At 44.0% G+C, this 10,825-nt stretch overlaps 1 protein-coding gene across 11 annotated transcripts in view; it reads left to right on the forward strand.

Annotated features, from left to right (window-relative positions):
• Positions 1 to 10,825, forward strand: part of syne1b (spectrin repeat containing, nuclear envelope 1b) — a 469,384-nt gene that overhangs the window by 333,762 nt on the left and 124,797 nt on the right. For all 11 annotated transcript variants that reach the window (XM_072911924.1, XM_072911927.1, XM_061924513.1 and 8 more), the window contains 3 exons: positions 5,932 to 6,064; positions 9,905 to 10,087; positions 10,158 to 10,307. In XM_072911924.1, the coding sequence (XP_072768025.1) occupies positions 5,932 to 6,064; positions 9,905 to 10,087; positions 10,158 to 10,307 (466 nt within the window). The remainder of the gene's footprint in view (positions 1 to 5,931; positions 6,065 to 9,904; positions 10,088 to 10,157; positions 10,308 to 10,825) is intronic.

The raw sequence follows: 10,825 nt of genomic DNA on the forward strand, positions 1-10,825 counted from the left end.
TGGCAGACATTGAGCCGCTGATCACCTCAGAGTCTGGGATGGATGAGAAGTGGGCCTCTCTATCCACCATCCTCTTTGACACTGCAGCCCAAGTCATTGGTTTCAAATCCAAGAAACACCAGGACTGGTTTGACCAGAATGCTGGAGAGATCTCCACCCTCCTGTACAGAATGCACAAGGCACACAGAGCCACCCTGAACAACCCACAATCCCAATTCCATAAAAAGCAATGGCAAACCCTTCGTTCTGAGGCCCAAACAACTCTCAGAAAACTGCAAGATGAGTGGTGGATCTCAAAGGCCAATGAAATCCAGTCTCACGCTGATAGAAATGATATGCACTGTTTCTATGATGCAGTGAAAACCATCTACGGCCCCAGAAACTGCTCCCTCGCACCTGTTAGATCTGCTGATGGAACATTTTTGATCAAGGATCAGGCTATGACGGTGGAGCGGTGGGCTGAGCATTTTAAAACCGTGCTCAACCAGCCCACCCCAGTGGACCCAACTGTCCTTGCAGAGCTCCCTGAACATCCTAGCTTGCCAGATCTCGACCTCCCCCCAACCTTCAAAGAAATCCTGCATGCAGTCAAAACCCTGAAAAACAATAAATCCCCTGGACCTGACAGCATCCCGGCTGAACTTCTCAAGGAAGGAGGCTACCTCTGTACACGGACACTGCATCTCTACATTTCAGAGGTGTGGAGACGAGAGTGTGTCCCGCAACAGTGGAAAGATGCCAACATTGTGACCATCTACAAGAACAAAGGAGACAAATCCATCTGCTCCAATAGTAGGGGTATCTCTCTGTTGGCCATTGCTGGAAAGGTCCTTGCCAAGGTCATGCTCCGCAGACTCATCCCCGCAATATCAGAACGGGTCACCCCTGAGTCGCAGTGTGGTTTTCGGAAGGACAGGGGGACAGTTGACATGATCTTTGTGACACGTCAGCTCCAAGAGAAATGCCGGGAGCAGCACAAGGACTTGTACATTGCCTTTGTCGACCTTTCAAAGGCATTTGACACAGTGAGCAGGGACCCACTGTGGCAAGTCCTGAAGAGATTTGGGTGTCCACCCAAGTTTCTCACCATCCTTGCACAGTTCCATTCTGGGATGATGGCCCGAGTGGTAGTGGGAAGACACAACTCAGAGCCCTTTGGTGTGAAAACTGGAGTGAGGCAGGGCTGTGTGCTGGCTCCAGTTCTCTTCAACATCTTCCTCGTCTGTGTCACAACACTGCTACGTAGGGGGATGGAGGAGCAGGCTGGAGTTACCATAGACTTCAGGCTTGATGGTAGCCTGTTTAACATCAGGAGGCTACAGGCAACTACCAAGCTGACCTCGGAGACCATCATTGAGCTGCAATACGCCGATGACTGTGCCCTGGTTTCCCATACACCAGAGGCTCTGCAAAACATCCTCTCGGCAGCTGTAACTGCATATACCAGAATGGGACTGACGATCAACACCCAGAAGACAGAGGTACTTTGTCAGTCCAGTGCTGACCTCCCACAAAACCCCACAATAACCCTCACAGCAGCAGGGCAACAGCTGCTCACAGTGCCCACCTTCAAATACCTGGGGAGCATAATGTCTGACACCTGCTCAATGGATGACGAGATCCAGAACCGCCTCAAGCAAGCATCAGCTTCTTTTGGTCGTCTAAGGAGAAGGGTTTTTCAGAACAGCAACCTCAAACTCCACACCAAAGTGCTGGTCTACAGAGCAATATGCATCACTGCATTACTGTACGGATGTGAGGCATGGACTATCTACAGCCGCCATCTGAAAAGCCTGGAGACCTTCCATGTAAGATGTCTGCAGAAGATCCTTGGCATCACATGGAAGGACAGAGTGCCGCACACAGAAGTGCTGGAGAGGGCAGGCAGCTGCAGCGTGGAGTCCATCATGACCCAACATCAACTCAGGTGGTTGGGGCATGTCATCCGAATGCCCAGCCATAGACTCCCACGCAGAATCCTCTATGGTCAGTTACACCTAGGCCAACGCAGTGCTGGTGGGCAGAAGAAGCGGTTCAAAGACCAAATGAAGACCACACTGAAGAGATGCCAGATCAACCCCTCTTCACTGGAGGAACTTGCTTCCTGCCGAGACCTCTGGCGCTCCCACTCCTCACAGGGAGTGGATTATATTGAGGAACAGCGCACACAACACCGTGCAGCAAAACGCGTGAAGAGGCATGCTCGCCAAGCCACCCCTGCTCCCCCCAGCACCTCCTTCACATGCCCGGTCTGTAACCGCATCTGTAGATCCAGGATCGGACTTTTCAAACATCAGCAGACTCATAAATAAAAGAAGATGGTCATCATCGAATCGATGGACAACCATAATAATATGTGTAAATAAATGAACACTGAAATTCAAGTATTTATTTTATTTATATATATATATATATATATATATATGTAATAAAATATATATATATATAGCTAGAATTCACTGAAAGTCAAGTATTTCTTATATATATATCTTAACCACGCCCCCAACCACGCCCCCCGCTCCACCCCCGACCACGCCCCCACCCCCCACCTCCCGAAATCGGAGGTCTCAAGGTTGGAAAGTATGTGGTAGAGTGGCCGTGCCAGCAACTTGAGGGTTCAGGGTTTGATTCCCGCTTCTGCCAACCTAATCGCTGCCGTTGTGTCCTTGGGCAAGACACTTTACCCACCTGCTCCCAGTGCCACCCACACTGCTTTAAATGTAACTTAGATATTGGGTTTCACTATGTAAAGCGCTTTGAGTCACTAGAGAAAAGGGCTATATAAATAGAATTCACTTCACTTTACAACAGAAAATCTTACAATACATTATACATATGTTTCTTATTGCACTTAAATAACAATTTTAGAAGGTTAAAATATAAATTAAAGGGCTTTAAAAACATTGTGTTTTTCTTGTTAGACTCAAAAAATTTGCAATTTTCCATAATCGAGAATTAGATTAGAATATAATAATAATAAAAAAGCTTTATTTACATATTAAATTATATATGATTTATAGTTGCCAATCCTGGTCTGTGCTTTAAAAAAAATAAAATTATTAGTAAGTACTAAAAAAAAAACTATGGATAAATGTACCCAGATAAGCCATGAAACAGGTAAAACACACATTTGTTAAAGAAACAACACAAATTGTAGCAATTTGTTACCAAATTCAGTCATTTTTGTTACGTTGTACAGGGGAAGACGACGGCACAGACAGCGGGGACGTCGTTAACTCAATATTTATTATATGACACAAGGGAAATGAGGCGCGTAGTTAATCCAAACGATGCACGTGTGTGACTATGTGTGGAAATTAACTGTTGAGTGTTACCGGTAGTGTTGAGACAGGCTCGGAGGTCCAGAGAACATGCAGGAAGTCGGGGGCAATAGAGAGGCGTCGAAGGTCCATGTCCAGGCGGGAGGTCGAGATATGAGTAGCAGCCAGAGAACCAGAGGGAACACGGGGAGACGAGACACACAGCTTGTGACGCGGGAACGGAGGAATGCTGCTGGATGACGACAAGAAAAGCACGAGACAAATGAACACGGAGGGGAAGAAAACACAGAGAGAGAGTGCATAGAGATAGGGTTTGTACGGGAACAGATCGCTACGTTCTGGCACAGGATAGCAGGTTGCGCTGGCTTAAGAAGGCATAATAGTGAGAGAGTCCAGTCCATAGTGGATTTAGCATAATATCGTGAGAGTCCAGTCCATAGTGGATCTAACATAATAGTGAGAGTCCAGTCCATAGTGGATCTAACATAATAGTGAGAGTCCAGTCCATAGTGGATCTAACATAATAGTGAGAGTCCAGTCCATAGTGGATCTAACATAATAGTGAGAGTCCAGTCCATTGTGGATCTAACATAATAGTGTGAGAGTCCAGTCCATAGTGGATCTAACATAATAGTGTGAGAGTCCAGTCCATAGTGGATCTAACATAATAGTGAGAGTCCAGTCCATAGTGGATCTAACATAGTAGTGTGAGAGTCCAGTCCATAGTGGATCTAACATAATAGTGAGAGTCCAGTCCATAGTGGATCTAACATAATAGTGTGAGAGTCCAGTCCATAGTGGATCTAACATAATAGTGAGAGTCCAGTCCTCAGTGGATCTAACATAATAGTGTGAGAGTCCAGTCCATAGTGGATCTAACATAATAGTGAGAGTCCAGTCCATAGTGGATCTAACATAATAGTGAGAGTCCAGTCCATAGTGGATCTAACATAATAGTGTGAGAGTCCAGTCCATAGTGGATCTAACATAATAGTGAGAGTCCAGTCCTCAGTGGATCTAACATAATAGTGAGAGTCCAGTCCTCAGTGGATCTAACATAATAGTGTGAGAGTCCAGTCCATAGTGGATCTAACATAATAGTGAGAGTCCAGTCCATAGTGGATCTAACATAATAGTGTGAGAGTCCAGTCCATAGTGGATCTAACATAATAGTGAGAGTCCAGTCCATAGTGGATCCAACATAGTAGTGTGAGAGTCCAGTCCATAGTGGATCTAACATAATAGTGTGAGAGTCCAGTCCATAGTGGATCCAACATAATAGTGAGAGTCCAGTCCTCAGTGGATCTAACATAATAGTGTGAGAGTCCAGTCCATAGTGGATCTAACATAATAGTGAGAGTCCAGTCCATAGTGGATCTAACATAATAGTGAGAGTCCAGTCCATAGTGGATCTAACATAATAGTGTGAGAGTCCAGTCCATAGTGGATCTAACATAATAGTGAGAGTCCAGTCCTCAGTGGATCTAACATAATAGTGTGAGAGTCCAGTCCATAGTGGATCTAACATAATAGTGAGAGTCCAGTCCATAGTGGATCTAACATAATAGTGTGAGAGTCCAGTCCATAGTGGATCTAACATAATAGTGAGAGTCCAGTCCATAGTGGATCTAACATAATAGTGAGAGTCCAGTCCATAGTGGATCTAACATAATAGTGTGAGAGTCCAGTCCATAGTGGATTTAGCATAATATCGTGAGAGTCCAGTCCATAGTGGATCTAACATAATAGAACTCATCAGCGACAGGTGTGTCGATTGCTGATTGGCGATTGAATGCGGCCGCTTGCTGCAGCCGGAGTGGCGCGCCGGCGCGCTCTTGGAGGTGCGCCCAGCGCAGCGCACAGATGAATGCGGGCCGTGACAGTTTTACTTGCACTAGTTGAAGTTAGATGGGCGGTCTTAACTCGGCTAATATTTGGCATCAGTCCAAGCAGTCGCGTGTGTGTTTTTGTGAGAATGCCAACGTGTTGTCTGAGTGACGTCAGTGAGTGAGTGGGCGAGCAAAGAGAGAGAGAGGTCCGGTTGTGTCCTGCAAAACTAATAATAAAGCAACCAGACTGTCACACATCGGCGCCTTCGAATTCTGACCGGAAAGCGGAGCTTAGCAGACGAAAGCATCAACCCTGAAGGGAACGTCTGCCCTCCTTGAGTACAGTCTGCACCGGAGCAGAACAGCAGGACAGGTGTAACAACTACATTATTACATGTCACTATTTAAACTCCTTGCGCAGATGATTATTATTTAAATGTTTACTTAAGTTTGAAGCAAAGGTGCTAATACTAATCGCCACTTCCTTGTTTAAAGCGTCACCTTTACCGTTACTTTTGAAGTCCAAATACCTCCATATTGTACTTCACCACTCTCTTTATTAACCAGTAGAATTGTCGGTTTTTGCCATTCTTCCTCTCCAAGATGTTATTGCTTGCATGCACTTTGTGTGTGCGTTTTCACACACTCAACATCATGCTCTGTAGTCACCGCCACAGATGAAAGAACGAAAGCGGTACTTTTCAAAGGCAGTATAGTACCGATTTCAATCCATTAGTGTCGCGGTACTTCGTTAGTACCGGTATACCGTACAACCATGACCCCTTTACAGCAAATGGTCCATGATTTAATTTCTTGTTCAGGTATCAGAGGCAGTGTGGGGAGCTTAGCCAATGGCTACAATCTGCTCTGGAGCGTCTGGAGTTCTGGAACACACAGGCGGTCCTGGTCCCACAAGAGTTGGAAACGGTCCGAGACCACCTTTCTGCTTTTCTGGTGAGGACACAAATGACCACATTGGAAGTGTGTTAGCCTTTAAGCTGGAATTTAGACAGTCCATTGTGGATCTAACGTAATAGTGTAAGAGTCCAGTCCATAGTGGATCTAACATAATAGTGTGAGAGTCCAGTCCATAGTGGATCTAACATAATAGTGTGAGAGTCCAGTCCATAGTGGATCTAACATAATAGTGTGAGAGTCCAGTCCATAGTGGATCTAACATAATCGCGAGAGTCCAGTCCATAGTGGATCTAACATAAAGTGAGAGTCCAATCCATAGTGGATCTAGTTAATAGTGTGGGAGTCCAGTCCATAGTGGATCTAACATAATAGTGTGAGAGTCCAGTCCATAGTGGATCTAACATAATATTGTGAGAGTCCAGTCCATAGTGGATCTAACATAATAGTGTGAGAGTCCAGTCCATAGTGGATCTAACATAATAGTGTGAGAGTCCAGTCCATAGTGGATTTAGCATAATATTGTGAGAGTCCAGTCCATAGTGGATCTAACATAATAGTGTGAGAGTCCAGTCCATAGTGGATCTAACATAATAGTGTGAGAGTCCAGTCCATAGTGGATCTAACATAATAGTGAGAGTCCAGTCCATAGTGGATCTAACATAATAGTGAGAGTCCAGTCCATAGTGGATCTAACATAATAGTGAGAGTCCAGTCCATAGTGGATCTAACATAATATTGAGAGTCCAGTCCATAGTGGATCTAACATAATATTGTGAGAGTCCAGTCCATAGTGGATCTAACATAATAGTGTGAGGGTCCAGTCTATAGTGGATCTAACATAATATTGAGAGTCCAGTCCATAGAGGATCTAACATAATATTGAGAGTCCAGTCCATAGTGGATCTAACATAATAGTTAGAGTCCAGTCCATAGAGGATCTAACATAATATTGAGAGTCCAGTCCATAGTGGATCTAACATAATATTGTGAGAGTCCAGTCCATAGTGGATCTAACATAATAGTGTGAGAGTCCAGTCCATAGTGGATCTAACATAATAGTGTGAGAGTCCAGTCCATAGTGGATCTAACATAATAGTGAGAGTCCAGTCCATAGTGGATCTAACATAATAGCGTGAGAGTCCAGTCCATAGTGGATCTAACATAATAGTGTGAGAGTCCAGTCCATAGTGGATCTAACATAATAGTGAGAGTCCAGTCCATAGTGGATCTAACATAATAGTGAGAGCCCAGTCCATAGTGGATCTAACATAATAGTGAGAGTCCAGTCCATAGTGGATCTAACATAATAGTGTGAGAGTCCAGTCCATAGTGGATTTAACATAATAGTGTGAGAGTCCAGTCCATAGTGGATTTAGCATAATATTGTGAGAGTCCAGTCCATAGTGGATCTAACATAATAGTGAGAGTCCAGTCCATAGTGGATCTAAGATAATAGTGTGAGAGTCCAGTCCATAGTGGATCTAACATAATAGTGTGAGAGGCCAGTCCATAGTGGATCTAACATAATAGTGTGAGAGTCCAGTCCATAGTGGATCTAACATAATAGTGTGAGAGTCCAGTCCATAGTGGATTTAGCATAATATTGTGAGAGTCCAGTCCATAGTGGATCTAACATAATAGTGTGAGAGTCCAGTCCATAGTGGATCTAACATAATAGTGAGAGTCCAGTCCATAGTGGATCTAACATAATAGTGTGAGAGTCCAGTGCATAGTGGATCTAACATAATAGTGAGAGTCCAGTCTATAGTGGATCTAACATAATAGTGAGAGTCCAGTCCATAGTGGATCTAACATAATAGTGTGAGAGTCCAGTTCATAGTGGATCTAACATAATAGTTAGAGTCCAGTCCATAGAGGATCTAACATAATAGTGAGAGTCCAGTCCATAGTGGATCTAACATAATAGTGAGAGTCCAGTCCATAGTGGATCTAACATAATAGTGAGAGTCCAGTCCATAGTGGATCTAACATAATAGTTAGAGTCCAGTCCATAGTGGATCTAACATAATAGTTAGACTCCAGTCCATAGTGGATCTAACATAATATTGAGAGTCCAGTCCATAGTGGATCTAACATAATATTGTGAGAGTCCAGTCCATAGTGGATCTAACATAATAGTGTGAGGGTCCAGTCTATAGTGGATCTAACATAATAGTGAGAGTCCAGTCCATAGTGGATCTAACATAATAGTGTGAGAGTCCAGTCCATAGTGGATCTAACATAATATTGAGAGTCCAGTCCATAGAGGATCTAACATAATATTGAGAGTCCAGTCCATAGTGGATCTAACATAATAGTTAGAGTCCAGTCCATAGAGGATCTAACATAATATTGAGAGTCCAGTCCATAGTGGATCTAACATAATATTGTGAGAGTCCAGTCCATAGTGGATCTAACATAATAGTGTGAGAGTCCAGTCCATAGTGGATCTAACATAATAGTGTGAGAGTCCAGTCCATAATGGATCTAACATAATAGTGAGAGTCCAGTCCATAGTGGATCTAACATAATAGTGAGAGTCCAGTCCATAGTGGATCTAACATAATAGTGAGAGAGTCCAGTCCATAGTGGATCTAACATAATAGTGTGAGAGTCCAGTCCATAGTGGATCTAACATAATAGTGTGAGAGTCTAGTCCATAAGGGATCTAACATAATAGTGAGAGTCCAGTCCATAGTGGATCTAACAAAATAGTGTGAGAGTCTAGTCCATAAGGGTTTTAACATAATAGTGAGAGTCCAGTCCATAGTGGATCTAACATAATAGTGAGAGTTCAGTCCATAGTGGATCTAACATAATAGTGTGAGAGTCCAGTCCATAGTGGATCTAACATAATATTGTGAGAGTCCAGTCCATAGTGGATCTAACATAATAGTGAGAGTTCAGTCCATAGTGGATCTAACATAATAGTGAGAGTCCAGTCCATAGTGGATCTAACATAATAGTGTGAGAGTCCAGTCCATAGTGGATCTAACATAATAGTGTGAGAGTCCAGTCCATAGTGGATCTAACATGATAGTGAGAGTCCAGTCCATAGTGGATCTAACATAATAGTGTGAGAGTCCAGTCCATAGTGGATCTAACATAATAGTGTGAGAGTCCAGTCCATAGTGGATCTAACATAATATTGTGAGAGTCCAGTCCATAGTGGATCTAACATAATAGTGTAAGAGTCCAGTCCATAGTGGATCTAACATAATAGTGTGAGAGTCCAGTCCATAGTGGATCTAAGATAATAGTGAGATTCCAGTCCATAGTGGATCTAACATAATCGTGTAAGAGTCCAGTCCATAGTGGATCTAACATAATAGTGAGAGTCCAGTCCATAGTGGATCTAACATAATAGTGTGAGAGTCCAGTCCATAGTGGATCTAACATAATAGTGAGAGAGTCCAGTCCATAGTGGATCGAACATAATAGTGTGAGAGTCCAGTCCATAGTGGATCTAACATAATAGTGAGAGTCCAGTCCATAGTGGATCTAACATAATAGTGAGAGTCCAGTCCATAGTGGATCTAACATAAAAGTGAGAGTCCAGTCCATAGTGGATCTAACATAATAGTGTGAGAGTCCAGTCCATAGTGGATCTAACATAATAGTGTGAGAGTCCAGTCCATAGTGGATCCAACATAATCGTGTGAGTCCAGTCCATAGTGGGTCCAGTAGGAGATCATCTTGAGTGGAGACAGGTCAGCAGCACAGAGACGTCCCCAACTGATCCACAGATGAGTGGTCCACCCTGGGTCCCGACTTTGGACAGCTAGCGCATCATCTGTGGTCATGATTGAGGTGTAACCTACAAAAGTAGCTTAAATATCGCTAAAAATATTTGCGTTTAAATCTTGTCCGTGGCAGGAGTTTTCCAAGGAAGCTGAGAGCAAATCCAGCCTGAAGAGCTCCGTGGTTTCCGAGGGCAACCAGCTGCTGAGGCTGAAGAAGGTCGACACGGTGGCTCTGCGGTCCGACCTGGCTCGCATGGACAATCAGTGGAGTGAGCTCTTCACGCGCATCCCGGCGGTGCAAGAGAAGCTGCACCAGGTAGGACACCATCCGGTGCGGTTTTCTCCTCTTCAAAACCGAGTCCCACGACTCCGGCGTGTTCCCTCAGATCCAAATGGAAAAGCTGGCCTCACGTCACGCCATCTCCGAGCTCTTTAACTGGATATCGCTGATGGAGAGCGTCATGGAAGAGGACGAAGAGAACCTAAAGAGTGCGGTGGGAGCGCACGTGGTCCAGGACTACCTGCAGAAATACAAGGTGGGTCGTGGCCTTTCTCCAACTTTCACTCGGCATGATGGGAACCAGAGGTGGGTAGTAACGCGCTACATTTACTCCGTTACATCTACTTGAGTAACTTTTGGGATAAATTGTACTTCTAAGAGTAGTTTTAATGCAACATACTTTTACTTTTACTTGAGTATATTTATAGAGAAGAAACGCTACTTTTACTCCGCTACTTTTATCTACATTCAGCTCGCTACTCGCTACTAATTTTTATCGATCTGTTAATGCACGCTTTGTTTGTTTTGGTCTGTCAGACAGACCTTCATAGTGCCTGCCTTACTGGTGACGTTTCACTTCGTTCCACCAATCAGATGCAGTCACTGGTGACGTTGGACCAATCAAACAGAGCCAGGCGGTCACATGACCTGACTTAAACAAGTTGAAAAACGTATTGGGGTGTTACCATTTAGTGGTCAATCGTACGAAATATGTACTGTACTGTGCAATCTACTAATAAAAGTTCCAATCAATCAATCAAAAGTGTGAAGGAA

This window comes from Nerophis lumbriciformis, linkage group LG29 (genome assembly GCF_033978685.3).
Source record: "Nerophis lumbriciformis linkage group LG29, RoL_Nlum_v2.1, whole genome shotgun sequence".
Taxonomy (NCBI): Eukaryota; Metazoa; Chordata; class Actinopteri; order Syngnathiformes; family Syngnathidae; genus Nerophis; species Nerophis lumbriciformis.